At 36.5% G+C, this 27,100-nt stretch overlaps 1 protein-coding gene across 3 annotated transcripts in view; it reads right to left on the bottom strand.

Moving 5' to 3' along the window:
- The window catches only part of PARD3B (par-3 family cell polarity regulator beta), a 1,074,947-nt gene that overhangs the window by 563,468 nt on the left and 484,379 nt on the right, over nt 1-27,100 (bottom strand). For all 3 annotated transcript variants that reach the window (XM_003820781.6, XM_034954909.4, XM_008974231.5), the window contains exon 4: nt 18,548-18,657. In XM_003820781.6, the coding sequence (XP_003820829.3) occupies nt 18,548-18,657 (110 nt within the window). The remainder of the gene's footprint in view (nt 1-18,547; nt 18,658-27,100) is intronic.

Below are 27,100 nucleotides of genomic sequence, written 5' to 3'. Positions count from 1 at the left end.
GCACTTGCTGCTAATGAACACATTGTATTTTCAACTCAGGCAGAAATAACAAGAATTATCTGTGGTTTAGAGTTTTCTGCTTCATTGGTTCCTCCATCAGTACAGCCTTCCATGAGAGTGAGAATATTGCTAACTTTCAGGAAAAAGGCACCCATCTTAACTGTATTACCAGAAGCAATTTCTCTTCGTGTTTGATGTTAACCATGCGACCAAATGTCAGGACTCCTGCCAGACAAAGAAATGCTAAAAGGGTGGGTTGTTCTGTTCAACACAATCAGATTAAGATTAGTACCTCAGCCAAATTGAGAGCAGAAAATATGCACAGGGTCTGTCAGGGGAAACTTTATCTGTTCTTACGTTTGGTGAATGTCAGTTAGTTACATGAGATATATTAACTTTCCCAGACCCGAGAGAGTCTGTGTACTAAATTATTCCTTCTGTGTCCTATATGAGACATAATTCCCTTACCCATGGAGATGGTAAGGTTTTGTTGTTCTTGTGGTTGTTTTGTCTACTTGTTCAATGAGGCTGATAATAATAAGTATGAATAAATGGGGGCTGTCTTAGTCCATTTTGTGTTCCTATAATGGAGTATCTGAGATTGGGTAATTTATTAAAATATTTATTTAGCATGTGGTTCTGCAGGCTTGCAAAGTTCATGGGCATGGCCCTGGCTCCTGGCAAGGGCTTCTGTGCTGCATCACAACATGGCAGGGAAGGTTAAAGCAGAAGCAAAAAATGCAAAGAGAGAGAAAATCCATTGGGCATCCTGGCTTTATAACTACCCACTCTCTTGGGAACTAATCCATTCTTGCAGGAACTAATCTATTCTCACCAGAGAGAGAACTCAGTTACTACCACCAGAACAGCATCAAGCCACTCTTGAGGAATCCGCCCCCATGATTCAAACATCTCCCACTAGGCCCCACTTCCCAACATGGCTACACTGGGGACCAAATTTCAACATGACTTTTGATGGTAACAAACAAACTAGAACCAAACCATAGCACAGAATGAAATAAAAAATACGTGCTTAGGGTTTAAATTATGTATTAGGTCAGGATATCTTTATGGCCATGTGAAATTATTCTATGGAAACAAAAAGCTTTTTGTGTGTGTGTTTTATCACTACTGTTGTCGTCAACAGAATGTCTCACTTTGTTTCTGTTTTTACAACTTCACAATTTCATGCAAAATTCTACAGTTATTTTTCACAACTCCAGTGTGTTTATTAATTTGTCAAATATATTGTAATCTTCTCACTCTATCTGTGGCATCTTTGAATAAATTCATAAAGATGGTGCTTCTAAGGGTTTCTTCCCTCTAAGCACCAATGTGGAAATAGCTGACCTCATCTTCCTGTGCCTAAGCAGCTTGCCCTATTGAGGCCAGGTCCAGCCTTTCTTTATAACCTCAATTCACTCCATGCTGTTATTACACTGGAGACTGCAATAGCTAAAGGATATTTGTCTAAGATGCAGATTCCCAGACCTTGTTCCCAAAGATTTTTATTCAACAGACTGAGTTGGAGCCCTCAAATTAGCATTTTTGCAACCCTATTCGGTGTTTCTGAGGGAAGGGGTCTTTTGATTACTCTTTGAGAAACAGTGCTTTCAAATTTAACTCTGCCCAGAAAGGTCTTCCTCTATCCAACATGACTTACACATCTTTGTTGCTGTGAATTTGCACACTGACTTTTTTATGCTTATCAAATGCCTACCCTTTCTTTAAAGTCCACATCAAGCCATCTTTTTCCTTGAAGCTCCCTTGACCACATGGCACTGAGTTCTTCCCTGAACTTACGGCACTCACTGCCAATACTGATTATTCATACCTGGCCTTGACTCTGGGTATACACTTATGGGAATGTCTGCGCAGTCTTCCACATGGTGAAAACTGCTCTTCTCCCACTGGCAACATACATCAAATGTCTGCAGAACATTCCCCACACCCCCCATTGCCATGGTTGATTTAAAGTGCCATAGCTTGGGTAAAGTGGCCATTCTGGGCCAATCAGACTTTTTTTCCCTAAAGCTTAGGAAGGAATTAGTTCCTCTCTGCAGATGGGAAAAGCAGAGTTCTTAGCAGCCACGCATGTCTCCCCAACGTGGAGGAAGACAGTGGGCAGGTAAACAGGTAAACATGATGAAATCTATGAAAGAGTGAAGCAGAAGCAATTGCTTGGATCTCAGATTCCACTTCTTCCTGAAGCACAGCTGCATCTCTCACTTCCCAAGATGTAGATGTTCAACACTCTCATGAATTACATGTGCCATTCTTCAAAAAAATAAAAAAATAAAAAAGTCCCTTGTTTTTCCACTGAACCATTTTAAATTGTATTTTGACACTTGGAATTAGTTCTTAAATTGTTATTAGCTTATAAAATTTAACCTGTGCATGTTCTCCTCAATGTGATTGTAAGTTCCACAGGGCTGTTCCCAATGCTTTGCCTCGAGTATCTTTTCCAACTAATAGCAGAACAGTTTTTACCTCACTTCCCTTTATAGAAACTGGTCTTATTCTGAAATCACCAATGACTTCAAAGTTTGGATATGCGTTTTTTTTTATTTCCAAGCATCTCTACTTGTATCTTTGCCTACAAACAGATCCTATGTTCTGTATGTCAGTTGGTAGAATACCTACATGCTTTACTACCCAAACATGAAAAGTGGGAATTATTCTTGACATCTCTTATATGTTCTATTCCCTTATCCAAGATATGTACATTTTATTTCATAAATATTTCTGCGATTTATTTGCTTTACAACTAAACAATTTGACATTTACTTAACCTCTATGTACCTCATTTCCTTATCAACAGAAATATCAATGGGACCACCTCATGGGGGTGTTAAGAGGATTCGATGAAATAATATATTTAAAGCATTTAGAAAAATAACTAGCACAAAATAAGTGTAGTTGTGGGTGTTTTATAATTATTACTGAATCAACTGCTGAGTTTACATGGATAAAGGAATCATGCTGGTAATTTGGGTGGTTGCCTCCTGTGCCCTGAATCATAACAAACTCCTAAGCATTTTTCTACCTGCATCCTTTGGTCCTTGCAAAGACTAATTTCTAGTTCATTAATTCATCAAAACAAATTTAGAAATCCAGGAAAACTCAAATTTTGACTTTATTTTTTAAAATATAAAATTTTATTTTTTTATATTTTTTATTAGTACATCATAGTTGTACATGTTTTGAGGGTGCATGTGATACTTTGATACATTCATACAATGTATAATGATCAAATTAGGGTTAATACATTATACACTTCAAAATAGCTACAAGGATTATGATGTCCCCAACACAAAGAAAAGATAAATGTTTGCAGTGATAAAATCCCAAATTTTAGCTTTAAATGGTTACTTTGGTAGTTTCTATAACTACTATCCCAAATATACAGAGATAATTGCATATTTGCAAATTGCTAACAAAACACTGACCAGAGACTGAAGTTGAATATATATAATAGATTAATTAATAATACAATAATTTCCAAGCAAACCCCCTCCCTCACCCCCACTGCAACTATATTTAAAATGAAAGAAGCTGACTTGGAAGGATGGAGTTTGAAGTACATTAAAAATACAGAAATGTCATAATACTCTCAGAGACTTGTATCTGCTCTGTTTTATTTTCTTATACAGACATAGATATAAGATATAGATAAATAAATTTCATGCTGAATAAATTAAAATACATGTTTATTTTTAAAAACTGAGCACTGCAAAAGATACAAAAATATACTGTACATTACCTTTAAAAACATTTTATTCTTTTCTTAATTTCTCTCTGATAATTTATTCTTTTTTTCTTTTCATTTGCTTATCCATTGCTTCTTTTAAGCATTCTTTCATTTATTCAATCATCAGTTATTAAATACCTACCACATGCTACTGCTGGCTTGCAAAGATAAAAAAATACATTCTCCATCCTCAGTACACTTCCACTCCAAGGGAAGGAAGGGAAGGAAAGAGACACACAAATGTAAATAAGAGTGGTCCTACTGTTCATGACAGAAGTATAAATCACTCTTTCTGGGCTTGGGTGGGAGCGGGGAGCAGGAACTGAGGAGGGAACAGGTAGCTCTGTGGGCACAGCAGGGCATGCCTCAGTCCAGGAACAAGTGTGTGATCTGAAGGCATCCACGCTGTGCTCTCTGTGACTCATGTCTGACCTCTGATATTTTGGTCCTATATTAAACACTAATTTCTCCAATAACATACTTTCATTATGACCTCAACGAACGTATTAACATACATTGCTTTAAAAATATTACATAAAATATTTACATAAAAAAATACTACACTTCTGCTTGGAAGTAGAGTTTCAGAAAAGGGATAGAAAAAGGAGGTGGTATTTTAACCTTGTCTTAATGAATGAGAAGATATCCACCCTGCAAACAAGTGAGGAAGGTGAGTCAAGATAAAGGCAGCAGGACTAGCAAATTAGAGAAGCGTACAAGGGAAGGGGGCTTCCAGAAAACCTCAGGAGATGGATGACAGGTTTGAACCATTTGAAACTGCCTTGTTGCTTAATAATCCGTCCTTTCCTGTTTCCTTCTAGGTTTTCAACTTAAACAAAATAATTATAAGGAAGACAACATTTCATATCAAGAGAAGAAAGCCAGGGCTGGGTTCATTGATGTAGTTCCAATATTGCCTTAAGAACTTGCCTTTGGAGGAATTTTTTTTTTTTTTTTTTTTTGAAATTAAAAGAACTTGCAAGGGTCTCTATAAGCAAAAGACACTCAGTATGCATTTAATGCTTAACTTTGGAATCAATATTTTTTGCTAGCTGTGTGCTAAGTGCCTTCTGTAAATTAAAGCTAAAGATGATCAAATTCAGCTTTTAATGCAGATTACTCTCCAACTTACTTCTATAGTCTATCTTATCCTACACCTTCTATCCAACCATGCATGGCACAAATGCAACATACATATGTATTTAACACACACACATAGTGCTTACCATGTGTTCTAATAATTTTTACAAATAATCACTCATCAATTTCTCAAGACAATCCTGTGAGGTAAGTACTTTTATTATCATTACTTTATAGGTGAGAAAAGTGAGACCAAAAGAAGGGAAACACTTGACAGAAATTGACCAGCAAATCAGTCAGTGGTCAAGCTAGTTTTGAACCAAGCAGTCATGTTTACAGTCCATGTTCTTAACCACTCTAGCCTTCCACATCTCATGGCTCACACTTCCACTGCCGTGCCAGAACCTTAAGAAATAATAACCTTTAGTAACCCTGAGCATTTGAGTTCAAAGAATGAATCTCCAAGCTGAATTTCCTGGGTTATTATTTATGATTACTGTTTCCTTTATTCTACCTATATCTTCTATAGACCCTCCAGGCAGTCTTGTTTGTTATCTGTATTTCTGGGATGGTGCCCAGCTTCCAGTAAGGTACCTTTGACTCCCAGTAGAACTCAAAGGGAGTATTATGGAGATACTTCATAATAACGATATTCAATGCACAACTTCATTTGGTCAAGCTCCAACCACAAAAGTCCCTTGAAGCTTCCCATTCATGCCCATATTTTTCAACTCAAATTTCCTTTCTAGTTTCCAGAGTAGAACCATGCATGGGTTCTCTATACATGACCCTAGTGAAACTGCCATCATAATTGAATTTCTTAATATAAGATTCACATTCATGATGTTAGTTGAGAAGCTAAAAATAAAAGCTGTGGCTAGCTCTAGTTTTTATATGTATGCATGTTAATTTAAATCATTTCCCTTTAATTATATTTAACACACATAGAAAATTTAGTAATTATAAAAGACCTTTAATTATCAACATTCATTATTATCACTATTATTAACATATATTAAGCACCCACAGTCTGCTAAATGCTGTACTCAAGATAGAAGGCATTAACCTTGCAATTCCACCGTGGCCAATATAGAAGACAATCTTCCTTTTCCAGACACAGAACTAAATTACACTTGCTTAACCTGACAAAGAGTCAATGGATGAGTCAGGGACAAAACCTACATGTCTTAATCACTAGGCAACTGAATAAACAAAAAATTGTTCTAAAACTCTGCTGCTTTCAGCCCATCTGAATGTATTCTTCTATGAATATGAATGTCTTAAATGCCTGCATTAAATTCCTTTGTGGTGGAAAAATTTTCTCCTTCACAGAGGTATCTAAATTGTGTAAACAGTCTGAGACTAACTGTACAATATAGATTTTGGCATCAAATAGAACGCCACCATTTTTGAAGGAAAAATAGTGACTATAAAATGATGAAATGACTTTTTTTAGGAGGAGGGGCTGATAAACTGGCTTTGAGGCAGTTTCAAAGGAAGATTGCCCAAAGCAATGGCAGCATGATGTGGACAAATGCTACTCTCAAGGCTAAAATTTGATTTGAGGGGTAGAATGAAGAGTCTATACTGCAGGTTAAGATAAATCTGAATCCTAGCACTGCTACTTGTTAGTTCTGTGATCTAAGGCAAATAAGTTAACTTGTTTGAGCCTGAACTTCGTCATCTGTAAAATGGAGGCAATAAAGCTGAACTTGCAGATTTTCATGGGATGAAATAATATATTTGAACACATATATTAATAATTAAGTGTCCAAGACTGACATGAACTTGGAATTGAAAGAGAAAAGTAGCCCTCCTCCAAGGTGTGCTGGGTAGTATTACGTGGCTACTCGCTAGCAGAAGTAGAATGTGAATTAATGCTATCAAAGCTGAAATTAAATTGCTTCATGGTTGAAATGAGCAATCGTGATTAGAAAATTCCCCCATTCCTTAAACAATATATAAATGCTGCTGTTGGGCATGATGCCGTGTTCTAATGTGGAAGGAAATTCAAGCCACCTACAAGTTTCTAGATTGATAAAGGAGACATATGCAGAAAACTATAACATGGGGTGAAACAAATTATGCTAGAGGTATTCCAGCATGCCATCAGTGGGAAGTGGTAAATTCTGTCCAGAGCAGAAAGGGTGTGGATAAGGATCAGTAAAGAAAGAGGCCATTACACTAAGTTTTGAAGGGTACCTGTACATTCATTAGCAGAAAGGGAGACAAATGATATTTGTCATTCTTCCAGCAGAAGAAACATCTGGGCAAAGACCCACAGACAGAAGCCTTCTTTGCACATGTGAAAAATTATAACTCTCATACATAGGGTCCTTCATGCAGTGTGACTAGAGATAAAGCTAAGCATATAGGTTGTGATTAAGTTTTAAAAAGCCACATCAAGGACTGAGAAATTAACCCTCTAAGGTATGTTCGGATGAGTTTCAACAGTGGTGCCAAGACCATTCAATGGGGGAAAGAATAACCTTTTTAACAAATGATGCTGGGGAAACTGGATATTCACAGGCAAATGACTGAAGTTGGACCCTTATCTAATACCATGTACAAAAATTAACTCAAAATAGATCGAAGACCTAAACCTAAGAGCCAAAATTATAAAACTCTTAGAAGAAAACATAAGGCAAAATCTTCATAATGTGGAATTTGGTAATGATTTCTTGGATGTGATACAAAAAGCACAGTTAAAAAAAAAAAGAAAAATTGAACTTCATGAAAATTAAAAATGTCTGCACAAAGGACACAATAGAGTGAAGGGGCAATGTAAAGAAAGAGAAAAATATTTTCAAATCATATATCTGATAAGGAGTTAATATCCAGCATATATAGAAAACTCCTAGAACTCAGCTACAAATAAATGAAGAACACAATTCAAAAATCAGTAAAGGACTTGAAAAGACAGTTTCCCAAAGAAGATACATGAATGGCCAATAAGTACTTAAAAAGATGCCCAGTATCACTAAGCATTAGGGAAATGCAAATCGAAACTACAATGAAATATCACCTCACAGTCATTAGGATGATTACTAAAAACAAAACAGAAACCAACAAGTGTTGGCAAGGATGTGGAGAAATTGGAACTCTTGTGCAATGTTGGTGGGAATGTAAAATGACACACCTCTGTGGAAAAGAATTTGGTGATTCCTCAAAAAATGAAAATTAGAATAAACCCTATGATCCAATAATTCTACTTCTGGATATCTCCCGGAAAGAAATGAAAGCAGAGTCTGGAAGAGATATTTTACACCCGTATCCACAGTAGCATTTTTCATATTAGGTAAAATGTGGAAGCAACTCAAGTGTCCATCAAGAGATGAGTAGATAAGCAAAATGTGGTATATTTGTATACAAATACAACAGAATATTTTCAACCTTAACAAGGAAGGAAATTCTGACATACGCTACAACATGGATGATGGTTAAGAATATTATGCTCGGTAAAATAAGCCAGTCAAAAAAGGACAAATACAATTAAAAAAGGACAAATACTGCATGATTCTACTTGTATAAGGCACCTAGAGTAGTCAAAATCATAGGGAGAAAAAGTATAACAGAATGGTGGTTGCCAAGGAAAAGGAGGGAATAAGGAGTTACTGTTTAAGAGTATAGAGTTTCAGTGTTGGAAGGTGAAGAGTTCTGGAGAGAGGTGGTAGTGATGGATGCACAACAATGTGAATGTACTTATACCATGGAACTATACACTTAAAATTGTTAAGACAGTAAATATATATATTTTACCACAATTTAAAAAAGAGAAAAAAGTCTTTTTTTTAAAAAGCCATACCAAGAAATTTTAAAATATACTGAATGCAGTGGAGAATGATCAATGGTTTCAAGGCAGGAGATGTAGATAAACATACACACAAACACACACACACGTGTGTGTATATATACACACATACATATATACACATACACATATACATATATGTATATATACGTACACACATACACATATACATATATGTATATATACGTATACACATATACATATATGTATATATACGTATACAATACACATGTATATAACACATATACATGTATATATGTATATGTATATAACACATACATATATAACATATACGTATACGTACATGTTATATGTATATGTATATAACACAGATACATATAACATATACATATAACATATACATGTATATGTATATAACACATATACATACATAAGGTCAGGATTTGTAAATATATTCATATATGTAGGTATATCATAATTTTATTCATGAAACAATAAGAAATCACCTCATCCTAGGAGAACCTTGCTGGACAAATTACAAATTATACAACCTTTAAATAAACAATGCCTGTATTTTATGAGACTATGCAAATAAAATTTTGACTCAAGACATTTAGAAACTTTTGATAGGTGCTCAAAACATGCCATAACCTTATATTAATATCAATCGCTTTGATGCCTTTGGGTCTTCATAAGAATATAGCTGAATGTCAAATATATATATATATGTGTATATGTGGGTGTGTGTGTGTGTGTCCTTTAAAAATTAAAATACACTGATTAAAATTAAAGGCAGATAAAAAGGAGACAATTTCTTTAAGCAAATCAATTTTGACTTCTGTTGCTTTCAGTATCTACTTTTTCCTTTCAAAGGATATTCCCTTATGATTTTTGCAACAAATGCTACTTAACCATTCTTTGCTTAAAAGGTAGAGAGTTCTGTCTGAAAAATCTGTTGAAAAATATCAGGGCTATGTCAGTCTGAAAATTTCCAGCCAGTTTCAAGTTAAAAAAGATTTGCTAAAAGTAGCAATTTTTTTTTAATGGTTTTAGTCTGTCAGAAGGCTTCAGATTCTCCAGTGCTTCACACCAGTTACTTCAAAACTAACTCCCTCCAGATGTCCCTACGATCATTTAATCAGACATCAAAAGCTGTATGGTGACAGGCTCTCATGCTGCTTATGAGGATGCTATATGTTTCCACAAGCGTAAAACACACACAGTAGCTACTTTTTAAAATGTGATTTATCTAAATGAGAATTCTATTTTAAAGTACAGAGCTATTAGGAAAGGGGCCACTCTCCTAAGAAATAAAACTCTTTTAAACGTCTGTACAATGTCATTGTATGACAAGATTTTGAAAGCAGAAACCAAATTGAAACTTGTACTTTAGAAGCGTTTATGCTGTGAGGAAAAAAAAAAAAAGTCCCCTATCGGAAGAGATTTCTATGAATCACACCATGCTCAAAGAAATAATTTTCCTTCTCCTCCCAAGGCCAATTGTCTTGCTTCTTCTCAAGGTGAACTCTCATTAACCCTTTCCTCCTATGTCATCAGTCTTTACTAAATGTCCACAATTTGGAAGGTACATATAGAAGTTCAGAACCTACGGAAGACACAACCCATACCCTTAACTTTCACTTTACGATAACATGACTATATGTACTTTAGCCTTCAAATTTAGGTAGTAGCTTTCCCTCCAAGGAGGGTAAGGGTACACACATACGCATATGTAGGCATTTACGCTGCTGCCTTTCTGTGTGTGGCATTTAAAAAATATTTCTTGATATTATTCATTTGACCAATAAAAATGATTATTGGTGTTTGGGATGGAAAGATAACCTCACTGCATGACTGGTTATGAACACTGAGACGTTAAAATGAAATCTAAAGTTGAACTCATACGAACCAACTTAATAATTCACATCTGGAATCTTGAAGTCACTAGTTTGGATGGATAAGTCCCTAAGAACAACTAGAGTTCATACAGTTTCTCTATTTATTATTTCCCTTCCATTACATAGAATTTCTGAGGAAATCACCCACTATTTAACTAATTTTCTTAGGGTCACAGAGTTATTGATGCAATCAGACACAGGATCTTGGTCTTTAAAATAAAACTACTTTAAACATCATCTTTACAAAATTTCAAACAACACTGTCAAATTACATCTGCCCATATTGTGAAAGTGAGATTGAGATGTTTATTAGTGCTTTGCCAAGAAACACGTCATAAATGTTCTCATTCTTTTTAATTAATTCACATACAAGAAGTATTTTTATTTTCTTCCAAATCAACTGAAATTAGAAAAATTTCTTAAGGGAGATGGACTAGGAGGAAAATTTAGAAGGAGAAATCTTTAGATGTAATGGATATAAGAAATTATCCAGAAACTTCTAATCAGACCTTTCTAAATGTTTTGAACACAGTTATTAGAAAATTACAAAGTTATAACTCAAAGATTACTAACTTTATGATTCTAGATTTTATGATTTTTATCATCTAGTCATATATTTGTGATAATGTCTTAAGTGCCAGACACTGTGCCTGGGGGCTTGAATACAAAAACGAATACACTGGCCTGTGCCTCTGAAGAGTTCACAGTCTTGAAAAAATGCAGTCATGTAAACATTATATTTCAGAGAGATAACAGCTAATAGAGATACTGCACATGGCAATTCCCTTCAGGGGTTAGGAAGGCTAAATAGAGTACCAAAGTGCAGGCTAAAGGGAAAAAAAGACACTCATTTTGATGGTTAAAACTGTATTATTTGATAATCTGATACATGCTTGCAGACTGCTAGGGCTGTTTAACTGCTTTAGATGTGTTCTCTGTAACGAGGTTGTAAGTTTCTTGAGGACAGGAACCATGTCTTAGGCTTTCTAGAAAGCACACAGCAGAAATCTTGGGCATCTAAGGGATTAGTCAATTTATTTTGACATGAAAACAAAACCCATTCAGTTTTCATTGTGTGCAGATCAAGGCTAAACAGCAAAGGGGAACACCACACACCGGGGCCTGTTGTGGGGTGGGGGGAAGGGAAAGGGATAGCATTAGGAGATATACCTAATGTAAATGACGAGTGAATGGGTGCAGCAAACCAACATGGCACATGTATACATATGTAACAAACCTGCACGTTGTGCACATATACCCTAAAACTTAGAGTATAATTAAAAAAAAAAAAAAAAAAAATATATATATATATATATATATATATATATATATAAAAGACATGTCATGGTTACCTTGTTAATTTCTGAAATCGACCTAAATAGTGATCCTTCTTTTAGAGTTTTTCAGTGTTAAACTAAGACCCAAGAAGAAAAATCGGGGAGCACACACCTAAATAGGGATCTCACTTCTTAGTTTCCTTGATTAGTCATGGTACAGACATTCAGGCAACCCAGATTTGTTTTAACATCTTCTGCTGAGATATGGTGAAAAACTCTGTTGCAGAGTAAACTGGGCTTCAGGTTTTTTCCTACCTGAAACTTGAGTCTTACAAAGCATAACTGATTTAAAAATTAAGCTGCCTAAACTTGCCAAACGAAGTAAACATTTGGCCCCATGAAATATCGGATAGCAGCTTTATCTCTTAAAAACAAAGCCATATGAAAGCCATCGTTGCAATGTGTCTCCAAGCTCTGGTCTTATCAGCACACAGTGTGAACAGCTGGAGTTACAAACACCAGAACTATTATTAAATCACTGTGTCAGGGTGGGGAAAAAAAAGAAAAACCTTTTATAGTTTCAGTATCTCTAAATAATGCAGTAGTATATTACATGCTATTTCTCCCCCTGTTTTGCTCTTCAGCATCCATCTCTCCTCTTTGGAAAACAATGGATAGAGCCATCCTTCTAATACACATCAGTACCCACAACATTTATTTTGTTCCAGTGTTTCTACAGATATTTGATTCTACATCTCATGTATAGAAAAATATGATTTGGTCACTCAGAATGTTTGGTAAGTTATATGTTGGATTTTTTTTTTTTTTTTTGAGATGGAGTTTTCACTGTTGCTGCCCAGGCTGGAGGGCAGTGACACGATCTTGGCTCACTGCAACCTCTGCCTCCCAGGTTCAAGCGATTGTCCTGCCTCAGCCTCTCAAGTGCTTGGGATTACAGGCACACGCCACCAAGCCTGGATAATTTTTTTTGTATTTTTAGTAGAGACGGGGTCTCACCATGTTGGCCAGCTGGTCTCGAACTCCTAACCTCAGGTGATCCACCTGCCTCAGTCTCCCAAAGTGCTGGGATTACAGGCATGAGCCACTGTACCCTGCTTTATGTTGGATTTTGATAGTCAGCAACCTGCAACCAAAAGTCCTCTAACATCACAGTGGCGATCAATTATTTTAACCCTGAAATCAAGCTATTTAAATTTCTCTGTAATATCTCGATGATTTCTTTCATGGGTCTGAGGAAGTTTAATCCAGGGGCAATACTGACAATAATTTCAATATATGTGACAAACATGGGAAAACATGTGACATATGAGGGGAAAGTCCTCAAATCAACACGTCATCATATTATCTTAGCAAGACGTAAAGAGAATGCAGCCACTCACTGTAAAAATGCACTCTCACTAGCAGCCACCTGCCACTATCCTCACTGACAAAATACCAAAAGCCCCAAAGAACACTATATTTTCCCTTCTTGTCTCAGTAGAACACACAGGACAACTGGAAACACTTCCCCTCAGGGTGTTTTCCCTCCACCGGTCTGTGTCCTTTACCCCCAATCTTAGAGTTGCTAATAATTGTGTTGCTACTGACTAAAGAGTTATTTTTAGCCTCTCAATGAAAAAATGCAAAAACTTCTATTCATCTTAAAATCTTGAACTTACATATTATGTATCATGTAAACAGGTGATAATATGATGAACTAACCTTCATTATTTAATACATATTTGCAGGGAGGAAGCGATAATTCTCTACTTCTTAACTTCTCTCATTCTGCTCACTGTGAGAATTAGTGGCTTCCCTACATTATTTAATCTAACCCCCAAACAGTGGTTGATTTTTTGTTATTCTTTTAAAATCTGAAGTAATAGAATCTCTTTCATGAAACACACCCCCATCCCCTGGCTAAGGCATAAAACTTCAGAGAGTTAACAGACCCCCCTGAAATCTATCCATGAACTTCTAATTTAACAACCCCCAAATCTGCCAGCTTATTTTTTTAATTATATATATATATATATATATATATATATATATATATATATATATAAAATACACATGGACTTTGAAAAGATAGGTCAATTATTTTGGTGATGTAAGACAAGTAATGGTTTTAGAACAAATAATGCCATTCACTATCTGAGAACAACCACAGTATTATAATTTTCAGGAATCCAGTTTTTAATTTTCTCGCCCTGCAGGATCAATTTGCCTTAAGGGTTAAATTAAAAACCATAAACAGTCATTAAAATACAAAACAACCTTGGTAGTTAACCGGATATTAAGAAAAAAATCACATCTGTTTTAGAGTTCTGTTCCATTGCAAGTTTGAGAACATCAATTTCAAGAACCTGGTTTTATGGTATGCCCTTAAGCCAAGAACACCAGGTTACAATCAAGAAAAGGAAGGTAAGTCCCACAAGCAGACTCTCACCAAAATATCCTGTTTCTAGGATTCTCTTTCTGAATTCAAAAGCAGTCAATAGAGTTGGATTTGCTATACTGTCTTGAAAGATAAACAGTCATTACTATTTGCACATTAATGATTGTACTATTCTGATAATTAGTTATGTTGACCAAAAGAGGAACAAAGGAAACAAATTTCTTTGCTGCGTGTCTGGTGTTAAATAACAAATACCAGATTTAGTGGCTTCTCAATATACATAGAATTTGAAGCTTTCAGAGAATCTGATTTTTCTAATTTAAGCCCTTTTTAAAACTCCAGCATGTCTGAGAGTGTACATCTTAAATAACCAATTTGTAATAAATTTAATCAGCTACAAAACAAGTGTAACTTTTGCAGCTTTTCAAAAACACACATCTCTGGGCATCAATGAAAACTCTTCCCTCTACAGTAAGCCTAATGAAGTGCAACTAAAAATAACAGTCATCAACTGTGTTTTCAAGGCAGTATTTCAACATAATCAAATGCGTCAAATATTCATCCTTACAGCTTCTTATGCTGTGGGTTATAAGTAAGTTTCATTTCTTGGGAATAATTGAACATAACCCACTTGGGGCTCTGCCATCTGTGAATTACTTATATGTGAACACTGTTTAAAAGATGGAAATTTTGATTGTTTTTTCTTCCTGTGGATATTGGACTGAAATGCAATTGAACATGGCTTTTTAAGCAATTATTTTTCATATTAGTTGCTACATGGCTACATTATCACACGCTCCCCGAATTCACCATCACTTATCAAGTCATAGGAATCAAGAATGGTGTAGCTGGAGTTGTGAAGGAAGCGCCAAGTACGAAATCCAAGAGATGGAAAAGAATGTGAAGTCTCAGTGTCCGTAGCTCCAGTCCCAGGTCCTTGCCACACAGAACCTCCTCTGCAGGGTACCAGTGTTAGAGTTGTGGTTGTTATGTTCCCAAGGTTTCCTTGAAAGGCTGCTTCTCTTATCAGTGAGCGAACAATAAAAGTGAGTGTAGGGCTATATGCAGGGTGCCACGTAATTTATCATCCATACATGGACACCTCTGACAGTTTGTGAAGACATTATTAATAATTATGACAGAACAACAGGCACTAACCAGGACTGCCCCAGGCAAACCGAATTGCACTGTTGCCCAAGAGATGATGTGAGGCTCAAAGATCTTCCCCAGGACTCAAACTATCTCATGCATGCTATACCCAATTTTGCTTCTGTCTAGAGCTGCACCATCCAATAAAACAGAGTAAGAACCACAAATAGAATTTTCAGTTTTCTAGTAGCCATGTAAAAAAAAAAGTAAAAACAGGTGAAAATAATTTTAATAATATATTTTATTCAACTCAGTATACCTAATATATTATCATTTCCACATATAGTCAGTATAACAATTATTAATGAGATCTTTTATATTATTTTGTTTATGCTTCAGTCTTTGAAATCCAGTGTGTGTATTAAATTTTAAGTACATTTACATTTGGATCAGACACATTTCAAGAGCTCAATAGCCACAGGTGGCTAGTGGCTACTAAACTAGACACTGTAGATCTAAACATTCCATAAGTTTGGCTATGCAAGGATATATTAACAGTTATAACACACATATATACACACACACATCTTCCTTCTAGTAAAAATAAACACACCTAAGTGTCTTTATTAATGTTTGCATAGTAAGGAAGTTAAACTATCTGTCACTTGCCTGTGGTGAACTAGACCTTGGAGCAGATAAACATTTACCTGGTAGACGCTCTTTGGGAAACGGAGAGAATGGCTGAGTCAGATTAATTATTATTAATTAGTATTATTATATATTAATATATTAATTAATTATAATTAATTAGCTGGTTAATTTCTAAGAACTTCTAGGACTCTTCCTAGACTTACATGTGTCTTGCATTCCTAAGTCCAAAACATATACACTGAGCATCTTCCATGTACTTGGCCCTAGATAAAGATACATAAGGCACAATGTCTGTACCTTGGGATGTTAAAGCTTAAAGTATTCACGGAGATTATTTTACAACTGAAGCAAGAGACACCTAAGATGTGCCACTATTCCATGCAAGGGCAAGGACCAGACTCTCCTTTTTGGGTCTGTGGTCTGCACTCCATCATCCACAGAGGACACTATGAGGAAAGGAAGAAACATGTGTTTCCTTTTCACTGTTGATACACAGGAACTCAGCCCATATTTGATCACTTGCATAAGTAAGGCACAAGGATTTTGGGCGCCAGCATTTATTCTTGAATTATGAGATGCATCTTTGCTAGTAATAATATGTCTTTCTGCCCCATACCCCAACTTGGAACTCACTGATGTCATATTTTGGTGGGGCTACAGCATTTACCAGATGGACAGTAGCCATCATTTCCTCTAGGGAAAGTAACATTGATGTCATCTTAATTGGTTTAAGCCCAGAGCCTAAGTGATAGAAACATGGAAATAAACATTGGAGGACTGATATGGTTAAGGTTTCTGTCCGGACACAAATCACATCTTGAATTGTAAACCAAATTGTAATCCCCACATGTTGGGGGAGGGACCCTGTGGGAGGTGACTGCATCATGGGCACAGTTCCCCCATGCTGTTCTTGTAATAGTGAGTGAGTTCTTATGAGATTTAATGGTTTTATAAGAGTTTCTTCCCCCTTCACTCTGTACTTCTCTCTCCTGCCTCCTTGTGAAGAAGGACATGTTTGCTTCCCCTTCCACCATGATTTTAAGTTTCCAGAAGCCTCACCAGCCATGCAGAACTGTGAGTCAGTTAAACCTCTTTCCTTTATAAATTACCCAGTCTCAGATATTTCTTTAGAGCAGTGTGAAAATGGGCAAATACAGGGACTTTCTCCATGCAAACAATGCTAACACATTAATCAGACACACTCTCGTTTTAGGGTACACAGACACACAGACATCATGAAAATGAAAACTAAATTGTAGTTCTGCTCTTTTATGTAATTCTTCTCTCACTGAATAGCTGTCTTCCCCCAATCCAACATAATTAGACTCAACATGGTCTCAACCAGTGTGTGTTTTAAGAAAAGTCATACCACATACCAGTTTTGTTTGTACGTACATTAAAATAGAACACATACACCTGATTTTTATTAATGTTCCATTAAATATATTTCCTTAGAAGGATAGAGTTTTAAATAGGTTAGTGGAAAAACATTACATCTAAAATACTTTCAAGACATCTGCTTTCTTTTAATAATAAAAGAAATATGCCAAAATATTGCCACAAATCTATTAGCAAAGAGCTAATGATTTCAAATAGTGACTCCTATCTCATACACATTGACATTGGTTCTTGATAAGAATATTTTATACCAAATCAGAAAAATCTGTTTAACTCATTTCAGCATCCGTATATATCTATAAATGATGTGTTTATTTTTTCTTAAGGCGCTATAGACAGTGAGACTTAAAGTGAGAAAGAGTCTTGCTTTTAGGGAATTTTTAATATGGTTATGTTATCGAAGATTACCTATTGCAATGGTAATATAGTCATTAGCCAAAATTGAATTCTCAGGCTATCTGAGAGGATTATTCACAATTACAGCTCTTCAAAGCAACTGAGGATTTAGCAGGAAGATCCCACAGTCCTATATGGAAGGAGAATATCATCTCTTCAGGAAATTATTCTCCACTTAACCTATTAGTTATAAGTATATCTGGTTATAAGCACTTTTGGTCAATGATTTTGTTTTTCTTCAATCTGAATGCTGAGTTCTACACATCCAATCCTGGCACCACATTTTCGTGATATGGGGAGCTTGAAAACGTACACCACTCACCATGGTATGGTTTTGCAAAGCATTGGGTTAACACAACAAAAATATAATGATATCCTTGGACATTACGAAACTGGAAGATGAAGGAAATGTAACAGTATAGTGTACTGGCCAGAAGCAAGGATTTTGGAGCCAGAACACCTGGGTGAAATTCCTTGCTTTGCCACTTATTAGCTATGTGACCTTAAACAAATTACTAAACCTTCCTCTGCCTCAATTTCATTATCAGTTAAATGGAGATAAAAACATGTGCTTACCTTGATGTGGAAGTTTAGATGACTTAATATAAAACAGGTAAAATAGTACTTGGCACATAATCAGTGCCATATACATAATAGCTATCGCTATAACTATATACAAGTAATAGCCCATACTAGCTATTAGTATAACTAATACTATATATACTATCAAAAGATCTCTATCTAGTTATCAATGTGTTTAAAACTGCAAAGTCCCACTTAACCTATGGGTACAGCACTTTGATCTTTCATTAGAAATACAAGCAGCAGGATACCTACTGGAACAACCGGTTTCAGACTCTGGCCACCAGGGTGTGAAGCGCTTGGCTGGGTATCAGCAGGTGGGCCTGGCACTGGGTCACTGCTTCTCCTCACCAGCAGTGGAGTGCCTGGAAGACAAAGTGAGAGGTGAGAGGTCAAAAGAACCCTGGGGTGAAGAGAGTGCATGACACAATGCACTTTAATTTAAAAGGTTTACAACATGCTTTTATGTAAAAACATTCTATTTCTAAGGATGCTTGTAAATTAATCCATTTAATGATCTTTTGTCACCTACTTATAGATTGACACATGGAAACAAAATCTTTCAACTCTCATCTTTCCCCACTTGCATTTCAAAACAAGCCATTGTGTTTAACAGAAACTGTTAGGCAATGCACAAGTTGACTGTGTACAATCTAAAAACTGATCTAGAAAATATATGAGTATTAAAAAGAATGATTATCCAGGAGACGAATGAAGAGATTCACACAGTCAGTGTAATTTGCCATTCAATAGAGCTGGAAGTATAGTTATTACTGCCATTTGGTGCTTTCCAAATCTTTTGAATGATGATATAGACCAAAATAAATTATTTGCTGGGGTTATAACATTAATGCCTATTTAAGTACACAAAGAGATTGCTTCCATTCTCTTCCTCTTCTCCTAAAGTAGATAGAACTGATAAAGAAAATAAGTTAGTTCTTCTAAAAATATATCCTGATTTCTTTTTAATTTAATGAAAGCTTCCACTATTAAATATTTGAGTCAGTTATTAAATTCTGAAAAAAGATCATACTATTAGAAAGTTCAAATGAAATTCAACCTTAGCAGAGCCAGCGGCCTAACCGCTCTGACTGCAATTAGGCCTAAAATAATTTGCTTCATACAAAGTTGGCCACTACAGAGAAACATCTCAAAAAAAACTGCTTGTGGTTTAAAAATCACTCTCATATAAAAATTAGCGTTTTATTTTTGTACTTTTGGGAAAAGAGTAGAAAACAGTTGAAAAGCATTTTCTCATTTCTCAATATTCTGAAAATGATTCCCCAAACCTCTGAAGCGATTCCAGCTTAAAGGAACATTTTTCATCCACTTTGTAGGTTATTTACAAACCTGGTTTTTATGTGTGCTTTAACATTCTTAGTTTGTACAAAACATAGAATTGCAAATATTTTTTATCTTTGTCCAGACAGAACTTGCTTTTCTTAAAAAAAAAAAACTTCTTTCATGATAAGAAATTAACATGCTACTTAGGACACAAACCTATGCCAAAAGGAATTATAAAGTCCAAGTTCACATTCCTTTATTTCCTTTTTATTAAGAGACATCACTACATTTTTCACCATCCCTCCACCTCCATCTCAAACATTTCTTAACCAACTGACATACCAATAATTGTACAGTTGGCAATTGTTCTTTGAAATAAAACATTTTTTTTAAAAAAAACAAGAAGAGTAGAAGCAAGAAAAAGTACCATAAATTTTTAAGAAAGTAGGATCCCAGTCCCATACCAGTATCTTTTTCTGTCCCTTAGGTAATCTGAAGACTAAGTTCCTTTCAGATTAAGCCCCTCAATTACCAGCAACATGAAATGAACAAGTCAGTCTAAATGCAATATCCTCAAAGGAACTCATTATCTTTAAAATTAAGAAAATGGGGCAAAATTCAAGAACTCTGGTTTATTTCCAAGCATTTAATCAGGCCAGTAAATTACAAGTTGATAATCTTGAATGGGAGAAAATAAACAAAAAGTAAAACCAACATGGTTCACCAAGGCATTTCCTCATTGTCAAAATCAACTTGATTTAGAGGCACAGAAGTGAACATTTTAGCGATCAACAATTTAGTTACATTGTTTTATGCAGCTGAGTCATATATATATGTTTATATATGTATATGTATATATATGTATGTGTGTGTGTGTGTGTATATGGAGAGAGAGAGTGTATGTGTGCGTGTGTGAGAGAGAGAGAGACATGGTTTTTCTTAGGTAATAAATGCATTTTCTTTAAAAAAGCCACAGTAGGTAATTTTTCTTCAAATTTAAAGACACATGCCTATGAGTCCTCATTCACTATCAGTATCTGCTTTTTAAATAATAACACATTAAAATATTTAAGATATAATTTTATAATAATATGCATTCATGCCAGACGCAGTGGCTCACGCCTATAATCCCAGCACTTTGGGAGGCCGAGGCAAGTGGATCACTGGAGGTCAGGAGTTCGAGACCAGCCTGGCCAACATGGTGAAACCCTGTCTCTACTGAAAATACAAAAATTAGCCAGGCATGGTGGTACGCAACTGTAATCCCAGCTACTCGGAGGCTGAAGCAGGAGAATCACTTGAACCCGGGAGGCGGAGGTTGCAGTGAGCCCAGATAGCGCCACTGCACTCCAGCCTAAGAGACAGAGTGAGACTCTGTCTCAAAATAATAATAGTAATAATAATGAAAAGTATTCAGGTTTGTGTATTCAATCAATATGCCATAGTATTATAGTGTATCCTAGAAGATGACAATTCAGTTTTGTACCAGTGTATCAGCTATTTGAAACATAAAAAAAAAAAAAAAAAAAAAAAAACTTTAAGATGGCTAGATCTTTCTTAAACATATCAGGAATAACTTTCTTCTTCTCGGCTTTTCTGTACTCCACACTTGAATGTCTCCTGTTGAGTATCTTCTAATTTTTCTTTCTCTCTAAATGTGTTAATAACAAGTGCAAATCATTCCACATTGAAATTAATAATGAGCATCTTTAAATATGAACTGTTATCTCAGAGTTTTAAACAAACCTTCCTAGAATGTTTTTCTAAACTACTAAACCCTATTTGAAGGTGGCTGTCAGGAAGAGACTGAGTTCCACCTTAAACTGAGAAATGGGATCTAATTAAACTAAAGAGCTTCTGCACAGCAAAAGAAACTACCATCAGAGTGAACAGGCAACCTACAAAATGGGAGAAAATTTTCGCAACCTACTCATCTGACAAAGGGCTAATATCCAGAATCTATGATGAACTCAAACACATTTACAAGAAAAAAACAACCCCATCAAAAAGTGGGCGAAGGACATGAACAGACACTTCTCAAAAGAAGACATTTATGCAGCCAAAAAACACATGAAAAAATGCTCACCATCACTGGCCATCAGAGAAATGCAAATAAAAACCACAATGAGATACCATCTCACACCAGTTAGAATGGCGATCATTAAAAAGTCAGGAAACAACAGGTGCTGGAGAGGATGTGGAGAAATAGGAACACTTTTACACTGTTGGTGGGACTGTAAACTAGTTCAACCATTGTGGAAGTCAGTGTGGCGATTCCTCAGGGATCTAGAACTAGAAATACCATTTGACCCAGCCATCCCATTACTGGGTATATACCCAAAGGACTATAAATCATGCTGCTATAAAGACACATGCACACATATGTTTATTGCGGCATTATTCACAATAGCAAAGACTTGGAACCAACCCAAATGTCCAACAATGATAGACTGGATTAAGAAAATGTGGCACATATACACCATGGAATACTATGCAGCCATAAAAAATGATGAGTTCATGTCCTTTGTAGGGACATGGATGAAATTGGAAATCATCATTCTCAGTAAACTATCTCAAGAACAAAAAACCAAACACCGCATATTCTCACTCATAGGTGGGAATTGAACAATGAGAACACATGGACACAGGAAGGGGAACATCACACTCTGGGGACTGTGGTGGGTTGGGGGGAGGGGGGAGGGATAGCATTGGGAGATATACCTAATGCTAGATGACGAGTTGGTGGGTGCAGCGCACCAGCATGGCACATGTATACATACATAACTAACCTGCACATTGTGCACATGTACCCTAAAACTTAAAGTATAATAATAATAAATAAAAAATTTTTAAAAAGACAAAGAAAGGTAAGTCCTAATGTACAACAGACGGCAGGTAATTAGGAGTACTGAAGATAATTTGGGCAAAACCTTGAATATATAGTAGAGTAGAAGTCATATTGTACAAGGAAAGCTAACTGAAATGAGAGGGGACAACTCTATCCAGTTTCATAGAGGCTTCCAGTGTTAGGGAGTAAAGGAAACATAACCTCTACAGTGAAGAAGCTTATAAATCTAACAGTAACAATTAGACACTAACACTGCTAACTGTCATGTGTCAGGACAGTGGAGAGGACCCTGGGTTTTGGAGTCAAACAGATTGAGCCTTTGTTTGCTCTGTGGCATTGAACTTGCACTGCTCTGTGACTCAGTCTCATCACTTAAAACTTGGTGAACATAGCACATAATAGAACTGATGGGAGGCTGAAATAAATTAAGGCATGCATAGGACATGGAACTGTCTGGTATGTAATTTTCATACAGGACTCCCTCCCCCAGAAAAGTAGGTAATAGCACTTGTTATTTATTGTGAGCTGTGTTATCTCGTCTGCTTAAAAAGCCAGGCTCTTGAAAGTCAAGTTAATTTTCATGGAATAATTTGTAAATTAAAATAATAAAATCTAACCTTGCACTAAAACAAATATAGCCTTACAATACGAATCAAAACTTTTACACAAATGAAGATGAGGTGAGAAGGGAGTTCAAAAATGGGAAAATTTTGCTATTCATTAGTGTTTTTTTCAGCTAATTAAGAAAAGACTTATTATTGGAATTTAGAGGCAAAAACCCCAGATTCAGCTCAAGGAACAACAATGTTCCTTCGAATCATAAGCCACTGGAAGCAAAGCACAAATAAAATAGGAATTGTTCAGTATTTTAAAGCATAAATTCTTATAGAACTGCTTGCTGGGGTTTTTTTTTCACACAGTTAAATATTTGAGGTTGCCCTTATGCATCAGGACAGGGAGAAGGAATGAGGACATTAAGATCAGCAGTCATGGTGTTCATCCACTCTCAAGTTATCTTTCAGAAAGGGAAATGTGGAAATGAGGAACAATTCAGTACACCACAGCACACAAAAAGGCAGGTACCACTAACGTGTTCAAGTAGGTTATACGTGGCTTATTGGAGAACACACACCATTGAAAACATACACCAGAGGCTAGATCAAGTCCCCATTTTATTTAGCTGATACTTGAAACTGAATGGAAGCCAAAGAGAAAGCTACTAGATGCAGGAATAGAAGAGTCCCTGATTGGGTATGTAGCTGCTGGTGACTATGTCCTCACCAGATAGGATCTTGCCATATCAGGATAAGCATAATTCTCACTAGAATATTCTCCACTGACATTCAGGACTTATGCCACATTCAGGAAAAACTTACACACTCACTCACTGTACAGACCTTTAGGAAGATGGCAAGATTTGTCAGGTTTTAACAGGATTTAGGCCAATTAACACCAGTCAAGCCACATCCTCATAGGAGAAAGTGAAGTCAGTTTGCAAGTGTCTATGAATGATGGTGCATCTTCTAATTCTCCAGTAATCACTATTTTAATGGTGGGGCAGCTGGTATTAAATGGGGTCCAGGTACTGATCCATGTCCCCTTTAAATGTCACTAAGGAAGCCAAGAGGAGGGTCGTCTAATTCAGTTTGAGGAAAACAATTTTGAAAGTGGCAGCCATTAGTTAAAGGGTGAAATTGGTATACCAATGAATCATGCAAGATATAAAGACCAACAAAAATGTAAGGTGCTATCTCTATAAGTTTCTGTCTCTTTGTTATAATCACACTCTCCCTCTCCCTCTCAGTGGATTTTCATTTGGAGGATATGTTTGGGATGGAGATGGCTTAAATGACAGGTGACATCATTTAATATTATGTTTGGGGGTTTTGAAGGATAGGCAGTTATAGAGATTGAAACCAAGGTCCTGAAGAATCACATAACATATGATGATGCAGGCAGCAGGGAAAACAAACAATGGCGTCAAACAAGAGCCCCACATCAAAAGTTACAAGGCACATGTTCTAAATTGTATGGGGAGTAGCAGCAGGGATTTATTTATTTAAAGATGGTTAATGATTCTCCTGAGCATAACCAGAAGGCCAGCTTGTCACCAATATTGGTGTCATTTCATCCTAGGGTGACTGACACCTGGACAGCTCTCGGGGTGGGGGGCAGGTCACGGTGAAAGCACTGACAAGACATTCCGTAAGAACTAGAGGACCTCATGCACAGAGAGGCTAGAAGGGCAATGTGGAGAAGGTGAACAGGATGTCAGCAGTCACAGGCAGAAATGGAGAGAGAACCTGGAGGAGGACACAGGAGAATTCAGAAACTGACTATACATAAAAAGCAAATGAGAAGGAGCATAAAGCAGACACCTAAAATCATTCTCATTTCTGGCTTGAAGAAGAGCAATAGGGAGGTTTTGGCAACTGCTATGATTTGTCTCAGAGAAAATACAAATCTTGGCTTCAGCCCACTGACTGTTAGAATTATTTGCTTTTAATCTAAAATGTCTTGATATGCGTGAGAAACCAAAGACTAGATTTTCAATAGGGTGGGCATTCACAAAGATGAATATGAAGTTGATAATGAAAATCATATTGGTTTCTAGAATGAGCAGGTAGATACAAACATGAAGTGAACAGAGGAAAATAAAAAGGAGGAATCAGTAAAGAACTATTAATGGCATCGCATGCAAAATAACGCAAAAGCCAGGATTTCATACTCTCTCAGAATTTTCAGAAAGAAAGAAATATAGAATGCTTATTGTTTAATAAAGTCACAGAGGAGTGCTCAGAGAAATGGGTGGGGTGAAAGCATAGAGAAGGGAACTGGGATTAACACGATAACCTGTTTATGTGCAAAGAGACTCCTCTTTAGGGGGCTGGTCTTTTCAGAGTCTCGATTTTCCTTTGCCCTAAGGGATTCCTTTGGTGCTACCAAAACAGTTGGACAGTTTGAAGAAAAAAGAAACACACTCTCCTTCCACGACTGTTGACACTTAGGATAACAAGATAAATATGAACAGAAGAAAATGCTCTGAATTAAAATACATGTAAGTTGGTAATTTTTTTACATTGATGATGAAAGTAAATTGCAAGTGGCTAAACTTCTTGCAAATTAGAGAAGAGAGAAAGAAGTAGAAAAAACCACATTCTTCCAGGTAATCCATATTAATAGCATAGAAAGACAGTATAGGCTGCATCTTGGTTTCATGTAGTACATTTCCTTAACAGACTTTGCAACTAGTCAGCACCTGGAACAATACCTCTCAATTATCTTGAACTTAAACAACTGTTGAATGAGTTTGAAAAAATATGGGTGTATCCTTCAGAGATATGGTGCAAAAAGACTATAGGTCAGAAACTTTCCTTCTAACCATTATTCTAGCACTGTCACCTCAAAGAAGCTGCTCCCCCTTTTCTTGCTGGCTAAATGAGCACGGAGGAGGGGCTGCAACAAAGTCCCAGTGTAGACCTGTAACAAGATAGTTTTCTAATTTAGATAGCCAATAAAAGTACTGAAGTAGCCGGGCGTGGTGGCTTATGCCTATAATCCCAGAACTTTGGGAGGCCAAGGTGGGTGGATCACGAGGTCAGGAGTTCGAGACCAGCCTGGCCAATATGGTGAAACCCCATCTCTACTAAAAACATAAAAATTAGCTGGGCATGGTGGCACGCACTCGTAGTCCCAGCTACTCAGGAGGCTGAGGCAGAAGGATCGCTTGATCCCAGGAGGCAGAGGTTGCAGGGAGCCGAGATTGTGCCACTGCACTCCAGCCTCGGTAACAGAGCGAGACTCTGTCTCAAAAACAAACAAACAAAACAAACAAAAAAAAAGAACTGAAGCCCAGAAAAATGAAGTTTCCAAATCTTTTGAACTTTATTTCTACTCTAGTTTTACTCACCTGACACTTTCCTATGGCAGGGCCACATTCTCTATCTGGGTAAGTGCATAGAAGTAAGGGGAATAACACCTCTTCAATGCAGCAGCAATTCTTTTCATCTAAACTGGTCAGCAGGCTGAGTGTGGTGGCTCACGCCAGTAATCCCAACACTTTGGGAAACCAAGGCAGGCGAATCACCTGAGGTCAGGAGTTCGAGACCAGCCTGGCCAACATGACAAAACCCCATCTCTACTAAAATACAAAGATTAGTGGGGTGTGGTGGTGCACACCTGTAATTGCAGCTACCCGAGAAGCTGAGGCAGGGAAAATTACCTGAATCCGGGAGGCAGAGGTTGCAGTGAGCTGAGATCGCGCCACTGCACTCCAACCTGGGTGACAAAGCGAGACTCCGTCTCAAAAATAAATAAATAAATAAAATAAAATAAACTGTCCATCAGAAAGAAATACTTTGATAGAAAGATACAGGTAAAAGGAAGGTATGGTGGAAGCTGAGTACCTGAGAGGAAAACATCAACCCATGGTCACAAGGACATATCTGGTAAGATGCTTGTCTCACTAGTCAAGGCATCCAAACTCCTCTCCCAGAGTACACAGTCTTTCTTGCAGATGATTTACATGCCTTACCAGTATTGCTATTACTCCCATCAATACTCAATAAAATAAGACTAGTGAAAGTGGTACATCATTTGTTTTTGGAGGCAACTAGATTTTCTCTTTTTGTGTAGATTTTATGGGCATCAGATAGGGCTTTTCAGCTGATGCCAAA

Source organism: Pan paniscus, chromosome 13 (assembly GCF_029289425.2).
Source record: "Pan paniscus chromosome 13, NHGRI_mPanPan1-v2.0_pri, whole genome shotgun sequence".
NCBI classification, from domain to species: Eukaryota; Metazoa; Chordata; class Mammalia; order Primates; family Hominidae; genus Pan; species Pan paniscus.
This window is presented reverse-complemented; position numbering and strand designations above follow the sequence as displayed.